The following is a 19764-nucleotide window of genomic DNA, read 5'->3' as shown; positions in this document are numbered from 1 at the left end:
TACTGGTTCATACATTATACTGTTCATAATATTAGAAATACTGAGGTCATGAGACTAAATTCTCTTTTCTTTACTTTAAAAAAGTCAAATATTTCTGCTATTTTCTTTGTTTTAAAGGATATTTTCTGTTCACTCACTTTTCTCTCTATCGTTATCTTGAAATGTTGATCCAAAGTTTCAAACTAAGACATCTTCACACTGTCAGGAAAATAATTCAGATGGAAAAATACTACATCCCCATTTTTATATATATATATATATTTTTTTTTTTTAATTTGTAATTAAAACAATGAAAGAACCAAAAAAAATCCCCCACACTGTTGATCACTTGAACGTTCGGTCATCTTACCTTAATGAAATAAAATTCACATGTATTTTCTTTCTTAATTCCATGTACTTGTCAATAAGACTCCAGTGTGCAAGAACTTTGTAATAATTGATGACTTAAAATCATTTAAATGTAAAGAGCAACTTAACATCAGACATCTTTGTGTTTCCAGGGTGTGGTCAGTACACTGTGACATCACTGTTTGGTGTGGTTAAGTGTAACCGGGTGCACTCCAAACCCCCGACCAGCACAGTGCAGCTTTGTCCTGATTGGGTGTGGTTTCCACTGTATCTCTGTTTGGCACATGCTGCTCATGCCGGTTGAACCAACCGCTCTGTCTATTATATCAGTTCTTCATCATGCCAAAAATGTGACAGAAATACAGAGACATTTGAAGCTGGCAGACTTCCATTTGTCATGGAAATCTGAAGAAAAGTAAACAATGCTGAAGGACACTTTGACGAATGCGTTTATCTTGGTTATTAACTGAGCAAATACTAACTCAGGAAGTGCCCAGTAGTCGGTAGAAGGAAATAAAGTGATTGCTCGCTTGTATGTAGACTTTCCGATACACACGGATGGACAGAAAATGTTTCTCAGACTTTTAATTATCAATTTTACATTTACATTTATTACACATGGAGTTCTACAATATATTGCACATAGAAAGGTATCATCGAATGAACAACACCCAGAACAAGACTGAAAAATAAATATTAAGTTCATTAAACAGACCACAGGGCTGAAACCATCAGAGCTTATAGTACAGACCGCATATCAACCATTGACTTTGAAACAATCTTTAATATATTAATTCCTTAATAAAAGCAAATGGCAAACAGTCGGCTGGTTTTTACAGTCCTGTGTCAACCTAGTCGTCTAAGAAAGACTATTTTAGACCTGGAAACCATTAAAACATTTAATATTACAGAAGACGTGATTCAAAATCAAAGGCTAAACTTGTAGAAGTCTCGTAAGAAAAAAGAAATACCGTAATGTTTTTCCCCCCATTAGTTCTAGAAGTTCACCTCAGACAGGTTTTTATGTTTGTGTCTTCCCCCACTGTATTCGCACGGAGCCAGTTGCACCAGCTGTTCATAAGTTCAAACTTAAATTTAAAATGTTTACTAAGTGGAGATTTACACATCACTAAATCAAAACAGGTCCACATATATTTCTCACGTAGTCATTAGTTGCTTGTAAATATCTACACCCAGTAACTGCCAACTGTTGCCTTGCTAACGGAGCCAGCTAACAATGCTAACGTTAGCTTATATCCAGTTCAGGCTGAGGAGTTTTAGAAATAAATGCTGTTTAATTATTATAGAAACAGGGCAGAAAAAATGCCAAAACATTATGCTACATGATTAAATAAGACTGCTTAGGTTAGCATAGTCAGATATTTCCCACTCATCCTAAACTGCATAAATACAACTAACTCTGAATCCCATGTATTTCTCCATGTAAGCATTCGTAAATAAAACAAACTAGTGCATACATTTACAAATGATTGGCAGTTAAATATATCACTTCCCCCACTAAACGTTTTACTTTCGGAAGTTATATTATAGCTGGTGACTTCTTGTTTATATAGTTGCTGCTTTTGGCACTACAGATGTTTCCTGACAACCGATTTACACATTACTAAAGTCTTTACTAGCAGAGACATTCCTTACATTGAAATGGTGCAACCCAATTTAGTGAATCACAAGTCTGAAACCAGCTATTAAAAACCTTACACACAAACTTAGTGCTGGATTTATGAACAACTGGTCATAAACCCCATGCTGGTTCTTTCTCACCATTTTATCGACTCTTGTAAAAACAATCTAAAATAAAGCTTGTGGCTGTCATTCTTCAAAATGAGACCAATATCATGAAGCCAAACAAGACTTGTAAAACTTTAAATCTAACATGAGATGCAAAACAGGCAGGGAAATGGGGGGAAATGGTTTTGTTGCAGCTCTGACATCCAAAACAAACATAAGAAAACAGGCTAATGCTACACTGCATCACACTGTATTTCTAAGGCTTTATAAATAATAAAGGCACTCTACACAATCTCGACACCTGTTTAGTAAAAGTCCTTGTGTTTCAATATGAACCAACACACTTTGATGAAACTCTAAGCGACACTTCTAAATCTTCAAAATCTAAATTATGAAGTCTTGAAAATACTTTGCACCTATTTAATTCATCTAAAGGTGTACTATCCAACTACATGATTTAGTTAAATCTTTAAAAGACAACATGGCAGTTTCACACGTTGGCACAATAGCCAGACGAGCAGATATGATACATTATCTACTGCAAAACCTCGGTTCCTCCCAGTAGTGTAAATGCTGTTTAGAATCAAGAAGTCAGATCCCTAAAGGAAAAGTCCAGAAGCTTTAGAAACCAGCACCTCATAGATGCTAACAATGCAGCAGTATGCCAGAGTTTTGAGCCGCTACTTCCAAAAACACTTAAAAACCTTTTGCAGGGGAACAGAGAAACTGACAATGCTTGAATCTTCTTTTTGAAACTTTAAAAACAAAAGCACAGTTTGAGGCCTTTTCCAGTTTTGCAGTTTCTGTCAAACATATTCTCGGCTCTCAATGTCTTTTTTAATGGCTTTTTTAATGCGGTCGATTTCGTCTTCATCCGAACTGTCATATTTGTCGTCTTTCTCTTTCTTGTCATTGTCCAAAGCAGCTGAATCGCTGCCTGCTTTGTTTTCTGGTGTGGTGGACTGCAGCTCCTCTCGTATCCCGTTGAGCTCCACCAAACCCTCGTGCAGCTGCGTAGCCACCTCCCTGATTTTGGCAGCAAACTCTGACTTGGCCCCTTTCTTGAGTTCTTTGGAGTCTTTGGCCACAAAGTAGATGTCCATACCTACAAAGAGTCCAGTGAGTACACCAGTGGCCATGCTGGCGATCTGGACCGCTCTGGCTGCTGTGCTGCCCGCCACGTTGGCGATCTGCACCACGCGCATGATCTCATTAGCGTTGATGAGGATTGCCTTTCCTGCCATGGCACCGTCCTCGTAGAAACTACTGGTGAGCGCAGGGAAGTCACGGTTGTAGGCGTGTTTTTTCATCTTGATCAGGTCGAACTTCTTCAGGTTCTCGATACCCTGCTTGATGAATGTCAGGCACTTGTTGAGGTCGACCATCTTCTCCTGATAATCCTGGACAATCTTCTCCACCTTCTTGCGGTCCATCGAGTTGTTGACCTGGTTGGAGATGCCGGCACCAGCTGATGTCAGACCGCCTGCCGTGGCGACACCCAATCCCACCGCCGTCACAATCAAGGAAACTCCCATGGTGACCGGGGCCAGAGCGAGGCCGGTGATGGTGGCTACGCCTCCGATGGCGCTGGTGGAGCCGCCGGTGATTTGAGCGATCTTTGTGTTCTTGTTGAACTTGTCCAGGCCCTCGGCGATGCTGTTGAGGTCAATGACATGCTGCCATAGGCTTTCAGCACGCTCCGAGAACAGTTTGTTGAAGACGCGGATGCCCTTCTGCACCTTATCTGCCGTCACAGCAAAGGCCCTGAGAGAAGCAAGTTAAGAGGGATTACACAGAGCTACGTCACTGCATCTTAAAATGCAATCTCACCTACTACTAGTGTATCTAGCCATGCAGATAGTGGTGGTTTTATTTGCCCAAGTTTTAAAAGATATCCAGCTTCCTCTCCAATACAATAGAGATGAATACATTTTTTTTCTGTAATGTTTCAGTGTTTTAAGCAGCACAGAAGAAATTCTATTCTCCTCCATTATATTGGGGTCATGGAAGACATTTTAGATGTGGATATCTCAAAACATTGGCACCTATGACACGTAAAAACATGTGGTAAACAGATCCTTAAAAAGACACATGGCAGTGAAATATTATATTCACACTTATTTTGAGCCTTCACTCACTTGGCCTCTTCTTTTTCTGTCATGTCTTCATCTTGAGGTGTGTCCTCCCAAGCTGAGGAAGTAAAAATAAGAATGATATTTAGCGTTCTCATAATGTTAAATACATTAAATGGCAAAAAGTATGTGGACACATCCAAATTATTCCAAAAGCTTGAGTATTAATCTGCTCTTAAAACAGCTTTCCACCAGATTTTGGAACCTGGATGCAGGGGACTTCCCATTCAGTCACAAGAGCATTAGAGAGGTTGGACATTGACGTTGGGATGATGAGGTCTGGCTCGCAAGTGGTGTTCCAGTTCATCCCAAAAGTGCTGGATGGGGTTGAGGTCTGGGCTCCGTGCAGGCCAGTCAAGGTCCTCCACACTGAACCCATTTCTTTATGGACCTCGTTTTGTGCACGGGGGCACTGTCGTGTAGAAACGCGCATTGGGTCTTCCCCAAACTGTTGCCACAAAGTTGTAAGAATACTATTGTCTAAAATCTGCAGAACTGTAAGCTGCAGCATTAATATTTCCTTTAATTGGAACTTAGGGGACCAAACCATGAAAAACAGCACACTAAAGTATGTTAACATGGACGTCCACATACTCACATAAATGTAGTTTAAGTGATTCAAGAAGAAATTAAACATTCGGCCCTCCATTCTCAGAACAAAGCACAAAGAAAGCCAAACAAAGTGAAAAACATTGTATTTGTAACTTACACTCCACTGTGTTCCACCACTCCATAAGATCCTCCACATCCTAAAAGACACCATTAGAGTTGTATGGGTTTGCATGTTTATGCTTGCTATCCAATTGGTTAATAATGAGGCAGCAGATTATATTGTGTTACTATGGTGACATATTTTGCTTCCAAAACCAACCTGTCCATCTTCAGGATGTGCTGGGTCAATACGGAAGTCCTCCAGCTTATCAAACAAGGACCTATTTCCACCTTCATTCTGAAACAACAGAAATAATACTGTATATAATACAGTATATATCAATACCAAGATTGTTTTTGACAAAACCTCTGGGTCTACAGTGTAGCTGAAGTGTATGTCAATGAGACAAAAAGACAGAGAAACATGAATAAAGAGCAAGAATTCAATTCAACTTTTCAAGCGTCGCATATCCTCAGTTTCACTTTTCATACAGTATATGCTCAGATCAAGAGAGGAAGCAATGGTAAGAGGGATTCTGACTGTGCTGACTTATTTCTGCTGTTTTGCAGAAGTGAAAAGGGCGAAAATCTTTTTCACGTTGAAAAGGGAAGCAGAGAAACAAGTCGGGGCACATTGCAACCTAAACTCGTCTCATCTTCCATGCTAAGGGCATGCGCAAACACTGTGTGGTGGAGTGCAGGTGTGGGGGTGGGTTTCATGTCAAGTTTGGAGGGGGGGGAAAACAACAAGACTATATGTCGACTATAATAGTCTCTGTTGGGAGCTGAGCGGACACCCTGGAGACAAAAAACAAAAGAAAGAGGTTGTTTTCAGGGACGGGTCTGGTGACTGAAACAGACCTTTTGTAATCCTGAACCACAATGACTAAGACTGCAACACGTCAGTCTGGTGGATAAATACACTGACACACACTGGGTTAAGGTTGAAGGTTGCTTTAAATGTAAGGTGAGGTGGCTGAAGGAAAGAAAGAAAGAGAAGCAACATCAAATACAAGTTTCTGTCTCATTAAGAGAAACAAAGACTGATGAGTGTTTCATTTCTCTACCTCCTCTGTGTTGCCTGCCGCTCCGTCCTGTGCTTGCCTCTGTATACCTCTGCCCTGAAACCAATTCACACAAACACACAGTTAAAGCATTTGTAATATCAATATAACATTTTGCTTTTGGGAAAAAAAGTACATTTCTATCTCTCTGCATGTTTAACCTCGCGCTGCCACAGCCTTTACATTAATCTGACGCCATCAAATTCAGACTTGTGTCGCGTTGAAAGTGACATGGAAATGTCACTTGGTCCGGCCTAGTTAGATTGCTGTCTTACTAGTGACCAGGCTGCTTATTCAGACACGAAACAGACATGTTAAATTGCCATCAGATTAACGTAAAAGAGTGCATGTCTGAATGGGCTATATATCCCCATAAAAAACACTCCATAGTTGAATCTGAGTTCAGCAGTAAATTGAGGTTTTAGACATCACTGACTTTACATGTGCAAACTAAATTATGTGCACTAAGTAGCAAATAGGAAGTCATTTGTGACAGCTTTGGATTTTACAGGGGTTGGTGTTGTCTTTTGTTTCTATCAGTTAACATTCATCTAGTAACTTAATTAGCACAGAAAGACAAGAACTGAATGCCTGAAATGGGTGGATGAGTTGGATAGCACTTCAGGACTGTGACATGCAGTATGACATCGGCTTGGATCAGTCTACTCAAATTCTAGTTTCTCCAGTTCAGTGACATGCAGGATCACACTGTCTGCTGAAAAGGCTCCAGAGTGACACAGATCCACTGTGTTGAAAAAAAACATCTGATTATTTCTTTTAGGATGTAAGAATGCGGAAGATGTGACTATAGTTTTGTCCTCAATGATGCAGTTATACCAGCATTATCCTTGGAAGTCACTGTAATTAGTTGGTGTGCTAAAAGCATTTTGGCATTGTTGTTTAAACAAACAAGTATTGTCCACACAGGAGGAAACAGGTTTGTACATGTCACATATTTGAATGTTACCTTGACCCGAGGCAAGAAGGGATTGTGTCTCTTGGGTTTCTTGACTTTGGTCTAAAAAGAAAAATCAGGATTACAGTGTTACGCAGAGGAAGCTAAATTCTGAAATGTTCCTTTAGCAGTAATTACAGTAAAATGTTCCTGATGACTATCGTAAAAATCAATCAACAAGCAAAAATGGAGGAGAAGGAAATGAGTTATAAGACCTCAGTTTTGTCCTTGTCCTCTTCTTCTTTCTTTTCCTCTTTGGATGAAGAATCGTCTTCTTCTTTCAGCCCCTCATCATCAGATGGAGCCTGAAGTAAACAACAATCAAAGTGTGAACATAACAATGAAATAAATACAAGTACCTGGGAAAAGTAACAAGGTTACATATGAGCTCCTTTCTGAGTTAAAATGAAATTTAAATTGTCAAAAACATTTGGGGTTTAAGGTAGGTGCGAAGAAGATACATTTCTTCATGACTGTATTGAATCTATATGAATTGGTTGAGTCAAGAGAAACACACACTGTCTTATACCTTGGCTGCAGAACGTGGCATGAACGGATTATGATGCTTGTGTTTTTTCACCTTGGTCTGTAAAAAAAAAAAATAATGGCACAGTGACAATGTGTTAGGTGACACCAGAAGCAATAACTGGAAGAACTACATTTCATTACAGCTGTTGGTGACTTTTATTTGACTAGAAGAGCTGCCCCTGTGCTTAATATCTGCTACAGTAGTCGTAGAACTAAAGAGAGAACTAGAAAAAAAAGATCCATCCCTCTGCAAATGTGTCAGTCTAACCCTACACATGTATCAATAGACAGACTGCAACTATTTTTGATATGCAGTAAACAAAAATATTCGTACCTAATTTCACTACTACACAGCAGCTTGGAGTGGGACAGTGATTACAAATGAATGCTGTGCAGCCAAACATTGTTTAAACTGGCACAACTTCATTCTTGTCTTGGGTCTGAATATTTCACTCAGTGTAAACATCATATAGCTACAGAATATATAATACTGTCAGACAGTATGGAATAAGACCATTTTAACAACCTGAAAAGCTAATTAAAGCTAAAAACAAAAGTGGAAGGGGTTAAATCGCCTTGTGACTAACAATGAACATGAGCTTTCATAAACCTCACACTGACAATGGCCTCGAGGTGCCACAGGTAGTTTGCATGGCTCTGGCATGAAAGAACTGATCAGAACAAAGCAGGAACTAAAATAATTAGATCCTCTTTGTGTTTGTTTTCACCAGCATGTAGCAGCAAATGTGGGTTCATACCACACAGACGATTTAGGAACTGACTAAAAATCTCAAATACATACAACATGTGTCAATCAGCCATTCATTGCGTGCACCAATCTATTTCCTGAGCTTAAAACTGAGGATTAGTTTAAGCGACAACAATTAAGAATGAACTTACTTTGCTTTCTGGAGGGTTTGCTTCGTCCGCCTCTTTGGCTTCAGCAGAGTCATCTTTTTTGAGGCCTTCATCATCGGATTGACTCTGCAGCAAATTCAAATAATTACATTTTAAATAAACTTCCAATTTGTTTTCCACATGCGTGCACTGGTATGTGTTGAAGTGTGAACGATAGTTTGACTAATAAAAGTTTGTAAGAGCAAATGGTGATATTACTGTTCAGGGTTCCTCCGAACTGTATTTCTATTAAAAAGGTGAAAATAACTTATATATATATATATATAAAATAAAAAATATTTTTTTATAATAAAAAGGGACACAAAAAAACACAAAAAAAGTTCCACTGACTCATTGAAAAATATTTAAATGACATCTATTCCTTCTCCTTCATTTAACATTCGTAATCTATGAATATGCAAATATTTTTCATTTCAAAAGCTTGGCTGCTGGACACAAGATGAATCTCAATGACACAAGAATCCATTCTCAATGTATGTACACTGGAGGTTCCATATTGAACCACGTTTGGCTTCCAAACTAGTTATACTGTCACAAAATCCTGCTCATTTGTACACGTGTTAAACTCAGGTTTAAAGGTGAGCACAGATCGATGTGAAAGAAGACTTGTGGTGTCAAACTCTGCACATACATCATTCTGCACAGTGCAGACGAGTGAGCAAATCACATTTTTGATTATAGTTTGATTTCATAGTTTCATCTTTTTTTGTAGCTGTGGTCAGGAAGAAACCTCCATTATAGCCAATAGCTGATAACTGTTGATAACCAGTTAATACTGGTCCAGAATATCAGCAAACCACTGAGCTAACCTGTGCACTGTGTGTACACTTCAGTACCTGATGGTTGTTCTTCTGCTTTTGCACACCAAATCTGGTTGTTCTGTTCAGCTCCTGAAATTAATCCAGAGCAGTTTGCTTAACAACGGGGCTAACTGTCCAGCATCGATACACATCAGCTCCAAACTGACCCAAACAGCCATTATTCACAAAACTACCTCCTCTGACAGTCTGGCAGGAACGACAGGAGTGTCAGCAGGTTTTGCTTTTTTCTCTCTGGAGATCATGTCCATGTAATTCTGCAGAGGACAAAATAAAGACATTTTTTTCTACAATGATACCTGATATCTGAGAGAGTGACACCCTAGTGCTACCTTTCCATGTGTACAAAGCAACTTATATGCGTCCTGCTTGCTATACACACATATTTGAAAATGAGATGATCAAATAGTTAACAGATATAACTTGTGTTCCAACAGATATCTTCAAATATTTTCAAACTCTGTGGAAGCAGAAATATACAGACGACCCACACATCACTTAGTAAATTTGAGAAGTGGAAACTGTACCTGATTATCCTCAGTTCCTCTTGGTTTTACTTTGTCATACGTGGACGTCCCCTTCATCTCCTGTGGAGGGATAACAGCCTTAACAACACAATATAACAGACAGTGCAGACGTCCAAATAGTCTCAATTGGACCAAATGTCACTGAGTGTTCAACTGCTTACGAACCTCTTCGGTTGGTCTGGGTGGGACCAGTGGCGTTTCGCTTCTTTCCTTCCTCTCTCGCTGGATCATGTTGCTTTTGACCTGACAAGGACACACACACAAAGACTCACACAGAATGGTGGAGCAGGAGCGCAGGGAGGTTTCACAACGAGGAGGAAGGATTTAAAGGGGATGAGGAGGATGTGGTGGAGGTACGGAAGAGGAGGAGCGTGAGGAGAGAGGGTATTTTAGACAGAAGTTGATCAGCTGTGTGTGTGTGTGTGGTCACTGATGACTCATGAGTGATGCAAAAAATAGACTGACCACTTTCGGCTTCTCTTCCACTTGTTTCTCATTCTCCTTGAGCATCTCAGTGTCTTCAATGTCTTTCTGAACAAAGGACAGGAACAAATATTAGCTATTAAACTGTATCAACCAAGACCAGATTACTTGTTCAGCAATTAATGGACCATATCAGTATTTTTTGCATGTTTAACTCTTTAACTACAAATCGTGTACTGCATACTACATACATTTTTTTCTAACCATTTTCAAATGCATGATGTACAGTTTTAAATTCCAGACAGCCATTGATTTCCATTCTTTTCTGTATGACATGAAAATCAGATGGCAGACTCTTGAAACTTCTTATTCATCACAGTGGACATCAAGTCTGTATAAATCTTTGCCAAAATTGCAAAGAGTTATTGAATTTAATATTGTACAAAAATAAATGGAAAACAATGGTTGCCTATAGTGGTAGGAAAACATTGTTTGTAAAACAGTTAGTTGTGGTGTACAGTATATGTGAGCTGTAGTAAACAGGGTATAAAATGCAAAAATCAGTGGTATGGTCCTTTAAGTGTGCAGCACATCATTACTCGCTAAAATGAACCCAAACTCCCTACAAACATCACCACCATCACCACTACAGTGACTTCCTGTCATGATCATGACTATCTCACTCACACCTCCACCATGACCAAACACAGTCAGCAGCATAGTTACTTTATTTGCAGAGCGGAAAAGATTCAGTTTGGACATGGCTCCACCCATGGCGCTCTGAGAGGGAGAGACACATCATCGAAAGATTTAAGGGGATGCTTCAACATTTCAGATTTGTGTCTAATTTCTCGGCCACTAGCCACATTGGGTTCACAGTATTGCAGATGTATATGTCGGTTGATAAGTAACAAGAAATGCCAAACTAGGTTTGAGGTCATTTAGAAACATTACATAGAGAGCAGAACTGTAAAATATCCCACTCAGTATTTATGTGTCCTGGTCAGCTGCAAGACCAGCTGACTGCAGATATTTAAAGCTGTTCCCTGTGACATTTACTTGAAAGACTTAAGGTATGATGATCTCAACAAGACCAGGCAAGACAAGTTAAGCTGGACTGCAGACGGAGCCTGTGGGTAAAATGATTCTCAAAAACTTAAACCTTTGACTCATGACTTTCCTCTTTTCTACCTAAGCAGGACAAAGCGCTTTGCAATGCCTCTCATTCAACCATTCACACACAAAATTGGCAGTAGATCAAGACACTAGGGAGCAGCAACTTTCCCTTGATTGACAGCCAAACAAACTGTAGAAGCTTTTCTACCCCTCAGTGAGATAAGTGACTGCTGAATAAAAATAACCAGTTACATGTCAAAAACGTGACGTCAATCGTGCAAAATAACACAGTGAAAGAGGAATAAGTAAATATCAAAGCACCTGTTTGTTGCCTGATGACTTCTCACTGATCGCAGGTGGATCCTCGTCATCTGAGTCTGCCTGCTTCTCATGCTGCAGAGAGAAGACAGAAATCAAAACTTTATGAAAACCACATAAATGAGGCTACACAGTTCTCTTTTAATATATCCATTTATCAAAAGAAACTTGACTTATTTCGTGAGCACTATCAAAAGATTATTATGTAAACCCTCCTTACTTTGTTTGCAGATCGAAATGGATTCAGCTTCGTCATCGCCTCAGCAAGTTTACTCTGAATATGAAACAAAACAAAAAATAAGAAATACATACAGAAATGAAATTGCTGATTGAAACCAAGAGACAGAAAATGAACATTCAAAAACCTTACTAACTTGTTTGTGACTGGGATGGCCCTCTCCATTGTCCGATGTTTCCTCACAGTCAGAGTCGGAGTTCTTTTCCTGCACATGGAGCCAATATTTATCAAAGAATACAAACAATAGTAGAAAACTAGTAGTAGCATAACCTGCTTTACATCATCTGTGGATTACTTCATAATTGTTTTAAATTGTTTTCAGGCTTTACTATTCTATAAACTGATACTATTTAGTTTAAAGGAGTGTGATGGGAAAGATGAACTGATGATATGCAGCAAAATGTCTGGAGTACAGGACTTCACCTCTTACCTGTTTGTCAGTGTGGAACGTGCTCTTCATCATCGCACTGAAACCGTTCTGAAATAAGACAAAGGCACTGTTACTGTCCACTTAAAAAAACTGATTATAGTCCTAACCCTCACCTCAATGTCACAGCATTTATTTCTAATTTTAGAAAGCAGATTTTCACGCCATGATGTCTCCAGTTACTCTGGCATGACAACCCACCTGCTTGGCTTTGGGCTTCTGTGTAGTAGAGGTATTCTCATTTGAGTCTCCTGAGTGTTCAGTCTTTTCTTTATCCTGTTAAAACAAAATACACATTACCTGCATGTCATTCACCTCAAAACATGACCAACAGTGTAAATATGCTGACTGGTAGAATACTTTACATGATGCAGAATTAAGTGTGAGATCAAATTTACCTGAGATGAGGAGGTGAAAGGATTCTTCAGGATCTTCGCTGCCGCTTCACCCTGACAGAGAATTCAAAGCAGTTGAAGTTACGGTTTATTCTGTTGGCGTTGATGCAGTGCAGGTCCAAGTGAACCCAAATGACAACAAGAGGACTTGAAACAAAAACAACACCTACAATGAGCTTCATCTCTCACCTTTGAAGACTTCTCTATGAGACTGTCCCTGCTGGCAGAGTGTTCACCATCCCCAGACAAATCTTCCTAAACAGAGGGATACAGCACACAGTCAGAGTGTAACAACCTAGCACAAAAAGACACTAAAGTATTTTATTTTGAAGTGAAATATCCACCATTTTACTAAATGACTGCAAGAACTGAGGCAAACACAATGCAGGTTAATGAAATGTCTGCAAAGTGAAACATGATCAGTATGTTGCTGTTATCAGATATTTCCACATAACACCTAGCCAGGGGAGAAAATTTTGGTACCAAACAGCCAACAAGCAATAAAGGCTAAGCTACTGCATCAACAAAACCTAATAACAAACATTAAAGCCACCATGAAAATAATGTTTATGTGATTATCTTTGCCGAACAACGCTGGTGAAAACTGGTGCAGTCAACATGTTGCTTTCAGCCCTTTATTCCTTGTGTACGTTGGAAACCCCTGTCTTTTTGATACTACCAAAGGGGGGTGCCTAAGTCAGAAATTTTCCAATTCTATACTTAGAACTTACTTTTTCAATCTGGTTTCATGTCAAATTAAGACTTTTTATGAAAACAAAATGTCCCTAAAACAGGACACTTTTTGGGACTGAAAACCTGTCATTGACAAAATGGGCCGTCTTACCTGAGACTGAGATCTGGCACCTTTTTTTCTGAAGACACCGCTAAAGATTCCTCCTTTCTCCTGAGAAAATAACATGAAGCCCACATTTAATGTTACGACATTTACTGTTGTGGTTGATCTTACAGTATTGTGTCGCTTCAGGATCCAGGTGGCTGGTTTTAGCAAACCTCACCTTAGTGTTGTTATTCTCAGAAAGATTGTCGTTGCTGTCTGAGAGCTCGCTGGGTGCAGACAAATCCTCCTGAAGGCGACAAACAAATGCCAACCAATTAATATTAAACCTGTCCTAATCATTTATTGTAACATGGTTTAATGTTGAGATGAATAAACTGCAGCAATACTCCACAACTCACCTGAGATTGTGCCCTCGCTCCAAAAGGCTTTGATTTTTTAAACATCCCACTGAACATCCCTCCTGCCTCCTGGAAAAAAAGTTACATGAAAATGGTTTGTGATTTTTTTTTCCCCACAATGGAGGAATTTGGTAGTTTTATTATTAGTATTAGAGTTCCTCTGCTTTCACAAACCTTACCTTAGTGTTGCTGTTCACAGAGACATTGTCGTTGCTGCCTGAGAGCTCGCTGGGTGCAGACAAATCCTCCTGAAGGCAAGAACCAATCGATTATTATTATCATCTCCTAATAATACAACACAGGTAAAAGTGAGACAAGTGAGATGCACAACTCTCACCTGAGATTGTGTCCTTGCTCCAAACGGTTTTGGAGATTTTTTAAACATCCCACTGAACACCCCTCCTGTCTCCTGGTGAAAAAACACATGAAATTTTACCCATCATGGAGGAATTTAGTCAGATGTCAGAGGGAGAGGTAAGGACTTCACACAGCAGCCTGTACTCTCTTCCAAATGCTGATGCATGCAGGTTTACCTGGCCCCTCCCAACACACACAAAAACAAAAACTCTCCATCCAATGAGTTGAGCTCTACACAAACAGCATAAAAGGTACAGTCGCGTTATCCCACAGTTCAATGACACTATCACACACTCCAAAAAAGGCTGTCATGTCATATTTCTGATATGGCTAATAAATAAATAAATGTAGAAGAATAATGACTTTTCTATTTTGAAGCACAGTGTTTCTACTGTTAGTAGAACAAAAGTGAGTCTGCCGGGGGCCTTCTGGAAATTGCACTGAAACAGGAAACGCATGCTTGATTCAGTCACACGGACTTTCATACAAAAGTACGTGCAGGACAGAGGCGTAATGTGACTGTAAATTTAGCAGCAGCAGTTTAGAATAAAACCAAGAAAGAACTGGGTAGTTAGCATGAGCAGCAGCAACAGTCACAGCGGCTGAATATCAAGAGGTGAGGAGAGACTTTGTGTGATCCAGGTGACTGGCTTTCATAAATCTTACCTTAGTGTTGCTGTTCACAGAGAGATTGTCTTTACTGCCTGAGAGCTCGCTGGGTGCAGACAAATCCTCCTGAAGGCATAAAACAAAAATCCCCTACCGATTATTATCATTTCCTTATAATGTAACACAGGTAAAAGTGAGACACACAACTCTCACCTGAGACTGTGCCCTCGCTCCAAAAGGCTTTGGGGATTTTTTAAACATCCCACTGAACACCCCTCCTGTCTCCTGGAGAACAAAAATGCATTACCATTACTGATATATGTAACTTGAAATAAAATAAAATTTGTATTCTGAAATTATGCAGCTGTCAGATGGACAGGCAGGGAATTGGCCAGCACTTCTTCCAAATTGCTGATTCATGCAGCTTCAGCTTGCGCTTCCAAACACCCACAAAAACACACTATTCCCAAACTCACCACCCAATGAGTCCAGGTCTACCTACTGTACTGCAGGTTCTATCAGAATCACCAACACGTCACTCGTTAACACTAAAGAAGAACTCAGTGTTCTTTTAGAGTGAAATCTGTCGTCATATCCTGTAAATATGTTTCTACTCTTCAATACCTGTTTGCTTATATACTGTTGTCCGGTATGTAATTGTTCTACCTTTAGATCAAGCTGTCATCTCTGACTGATGTACACTGGTTTTGTTAATTAAGATGTTTAAGAACAAGACTTTGTATTTCGTTTGTAGTTGTTTTCAACTGTTTGTGTTTCTGAAAGTTTTTGCATTAAAAAAAAATGATTTGGCTGCTGAGACTCACCTTAGTTGTGGTGTTGTCAGACAGACTGTCGTTACTGGCTGTGAGCTTGTTGTTCAAAAGATCCTGAAACACACAAGTTTATCTGTCAGCATCCAACTGAAATAACACCACATTTTACACTTTAGCTGAGTTTTCCAGATGATATATCGCTGTGTGCAGGACACGCAACAGAAGATTGTGTTTCACCTGTGAAGGCTTCCGTACATGTCCTACTTTAGGAGATCGTTTCAGTATCCCACCAAACACACCGGATTTTTCCTGAGGGGAAAAGTGCAGAGAAAGGTTTACTTTTAAACGTCTCTGTGGGAAAACCAAAAATATCACAGAGCAAAAAGTAAACTCACCTTTGATGACTTGTTGTCTGTTAAGCTGTCGCTACTGACAGACAGTTCAGGGTTTTGTAATGAGAGGGTGTCCTATGAAAGATTTTTCAAAGTTCAGCATCTCACCTGCATATTTCTATACAACTGCAGAGACACATATTTAAATATTTCATGATTTTGTGACCATCACATTTTTACTTTTCCCCCTCATTTTTGTCGACCAGTGCAACATACTGTAAGTACTCAGGTCATGTAAATGTAGAACCACAAGTACAATGTAAGAAATAAAATATGCAAATAAATTGATGAAACATTTTCTTCTAGAATTTGATTTCTTGTTTGTCAATAATAAAGGCAACCTGGAACATTTTTTGTGATACAGTGGACAATCCTACACAACAATTAATTCCATTTCAAATAATTTATTAATTTTTCAGTCTTTACAATGTCAGAAAATTGTTAAAAAATACCCAGAATTTCTCAGAGTACAAGATGATTTGCTTACTGCAACCAAAAGTCCAAAACCCAAAAATATTCAATTTACAGTGATATAAAACATAGAAAAGCAGCAAATCCTCACATTTAAGAAGCAAATATTTGACGTTTTCGTTTGACAAATGACTTGGACGATGAATCAATAAGTCAAATAGTTGTTGACTAACAGTAAGTTCAAGAACTACAAACCTGTGACTGGCCCTCTTTGGCAGCTTTGGTCGTCTTCTTAAACATTCCTTTGAACACGCCACCTTTCTCCTGAAAATATTCATAAATAAGTCTGTCTACATGCTAAAAAAACAAAACAAAAAAATAACAACACTGCCACTTATTTATAACAAAATGAGCTTCACCTTGGAGCTGTTGTCAGTCAGACTATCGTTACTCTTGGAAAGTTCACTGTTGGCTGATAAACTATCCTGTAAAGTCAACAAAGAGCCTATGTGAGAAGATGCAAAATCAAATAGTGCAAATCCATAATTATATTTTTGTTTCATATCTAAATTTTACAAAATAGCAGTTATTGTCCCTTCTTAAATAAAATAAAAATGAAATACATTTGGTGTTAAGTTCTAGCTTTAAATTAAATAAAGTTAAAACTCCAACATCACCTGAGCTTGGACAGATGGTTCTGAAGACTTGGTGGATCTTTTGAACATACCACCGAACAACGCTGCTTTTTGCTGAGTGAAGTGTGAAAAAGACAAAATTCAACATGGAAAAATAAATGTAGGACTAATCTCTACTGCTGCTTCAGTTCTGACATACCGGCCTCATTCAACACGAGTGACTAACAGAGGGTAAATATTCACTGCCATAACCTGTGAGTCAGCAGCATGAATCTGTATCACCGATCAGCAGCTCTGCATGGAGACTAAACTGGAAGAGATGCTGCGAATGACTGACAATTCACTGATGTCTTTATGGATGACAGGATGCATTTACTGGTTTACATCTCACAGTCCAGCTTCACCATCCACATTTCAAGTCTGGACTTGAAGCTGGTTTCATGTCTGGACTTGAAACCTTGATGACAGTATATTTAGAGTGATTGTTATGTTTATAGCTCTGGGAAAATTGATCATAGTACTGATTTCCTGTTTAAAAATCATTTTAATAGACTCGATACAAAACAGGCAATCCACAGCAGTGGTAAATAAAGAGGTTTGTATTCAGTTGGTCATCATCATAATATAGCAAGACAAAAGCTGTATTGTACAGGTTTCAGCAAAAACTATATAATTGTGTACTAACTATAGGGTAAAAAGACCCTTAATTACTTTATATATATACAGTGCTTAACAAATGTATTAGACCACCACCCAGTGTAAGGTGTTTGCCACCGCTGCCCTAAATTAACAGTATTGCTGCTTACCAAAATATTTTATGTTTTTAATTATGTTGTTGTTATCCATGAATTCTCAAATTTACTGTTTTACAAAAAAGCAGAAAAAAATAGTAAAGCACATTATTATTTTTTGATTGAGATGCCAAATTACAGTTATTTACTTGCATTCCTAAACAGAAAAATTTGTTTTGTGGTTGCAAGAATGCAAGCTGTTATCAGGGCCAAAGGAGATCATACAAAATATTGAGATTTTTGGTTAATATATGTGAATAAGGACTATTTAGTTGTTCCAGTTTGTTATTTCCCTAATAAATAAAAATACAATTTTTAGTTTGAAACAAGTTTTTGACAGATTTCTAAAATATTTGTGTTTTCTCATTTTTATGACAGGTGGTCTAATAAATTTGTTAAGCACTGTATATGAATTATATAAGCCTAACAATTGCTAGCATGACTTTAGTTTTTTAGTCAATGCACAGCATGACTAAAAGAGTGACTATGCAAAACTGTATACTCTTTTTACATTAACTAGTTAACTACTTCATAGCAAATCTGGTGTGGGGGGTTAATGGGGGTCCAGTAGCACATTTTTGCCCTGGAGCAACCTTGTAGGTTAATCCGGCCATGACAGTAGGGCTACTCTACACCGGACACCCAAATTAAAGCTGAAAGTCTGCATTTTGCCATCATTGTTTAATGTCAAGTCCATTGTGCCGGAGTATAAAGCCAAAACAACACAAAACATGTCACTGTGCACACACTTATGGACTGCTAACGTAACGTGTTTTTGTATTTTTGAGAGTTTCAGTCACACAGATTGAGGTCAGGTCGGTAAACTCCACTAAACAACATGGTTATTAACCGACTTCAGCAAAGACAAAACTATTAACCCAACTCCTAAAACACTGACGTTAGCTAGCTACAGTTACGTTAAAACATTGAAAAACATCTACTCACAGCGACGCCTCCTCCATCACACTCCAAATCCAGGTCTTGGTATCGATCCTGTCAAACAGTTACGTTACATCTCCAGTGTCATTAACGCTTATTTTTTTAACATATATTAACCGACAACAAGTAACGCTAACTATTATGATACAGTCTGTCCCGAGGATAAGCTACAGAGATGTTTGAACACGAACGTTAGCCGTTTGTTTTTTTTAAAGACGAATTCAAACGTTAACTCACCATTAGCGACCCAACGTCTTCCGCTTGTTTAGTGTTTAGTTATTCCGTTTGAAACGATTTGTCGAAATGTTTCAGCCCTCTCATAGAGTTTCTGTCCTCCCCTCCGTGTTGATACTGTCGGCTGTGAAGTTAGAGATCCTCCCTTAAAAAAAAGAAAAGAAAAAAGAAACAAACAGGCTGGAGACCAGAGACTTCCCACCGATCCTCGGGACGTTTTCATAAAGCAGGTACTCTGTTGTTCTGATATGAAACCGGCGGATCCAGTTTTTTTTTCCTCTTACCTGTATTGTCGTCCAGGAGAGGGCGTGTCTGTGTGTCTGTCTCACCTGGGAGTTTGATGTTAGCCTGATGCTGCTTTCAAGTGCTGCTCGGAAACTCCTACTGTCGACTACCCCAAGGCTATAAAACATCACCAGTTCACACTGTTCACACTGGCACAGAGACGAAATAAAGTATACTCAAAGCTGACAGCATGTATACTAAATACTCGGAAAGAATTGACGTGTATATAGACATTGTATGTTGTTGGTCACTGTTGCTTTTATTTTTTTTTAATATACAGTGCTTACCAAATTTATTAGACCACCACCCAGTGTAAGGTGTTTGTCACCGCTGCCCTAAATTAACAGTATTGCTGTTGACCAAAATATTTTATGTTTCTGTAATGGTTAATCCACCAGTATGTGCAAGCCAAGCTCTTTAATCAAAATGATATCTTTAATGCTAAAATATAATTATTGTTGTTATCCATGAATTCTCAAATTTACTGTTTTACAAAAAAGCAGAAAAAAATAGTAAAGCACATAATTATTTTTT

General features: G+C 38.8%; 1 protein-coding gene across 1 annotated transcript; it reads right to left on the bottom strand.

Annotated features, from left to right (window-relative positions):
- Positions 1-929: 929 nt before the first annotated feature.
- apol1 (apolipoprotein L, 1) lies at positions 930-19150 on the bottom strand. The gene is made up of 37 exons (XM_070919494.1): positions 18949-19150; positions 18718-18765; positions 17024-17095; positions 16766-16831; positions 16602-16670; positions 15939-16010; positions 15781-15852; positions 15595-15657; positions 14984-15055; positions 14828-14896; positions 14142-14213; positions 13984-14052; positions 13805-13873; positions 13624-13692; positions 13452-13511; positions 12797-12862; positions 12611-12661; positions 12414-12488; positions 12216-12263; positions 11922-11990; positions 11768-11821; positions 11551-11622; positions 10840-10893; positions 10156-10221; positions 9856-9933; positions 9691-9750; positions 9340-9420; positions 9182-9235; positions 8328-8411; positions 7429-7485; positions 7115-7204; positions 6912-6962; positions 5948-6001; positions 5101-5178; positions 4939-4978; positions 4236-4287; positions 930-3861 (listed from the first exon to the last, which is right to left on the bottom strand). The coding sequence occupies exons 1-37, from the start codon at positions 18949-18951 to the stop codon at positions 2904-2906; spliced, it is 3237 nt and encodes a 1078-aa protein (XP_070775595.1). The 5' UTR covers positions 18952-19150; the 3' UTR covers positions 930-2903.
- Positions 19151-19764: the final 614 nt, after the last annotated feature.

The sequence above is a fragment of the Enoplosus armatus genome, chromosome 14 (genome assembly GCF_043641665.1).
Source record: "Enoplosus armatus isolate fEnoArm2 chromosome 14, fEnoArm2.hap1, whole genome shotgun sequence".
NCBI classification, from domain to species: Eukaryota; Metazoa; Chordata; class Actinopteri; order Centrarchiformes; family Enoplosidae; genus Enoplosus; species Enoplosus armatus.
Note: the sequence above shows the minus strand (reverse complement) of the source record. Positions and strands in the feature narration are given on the sequence as shown.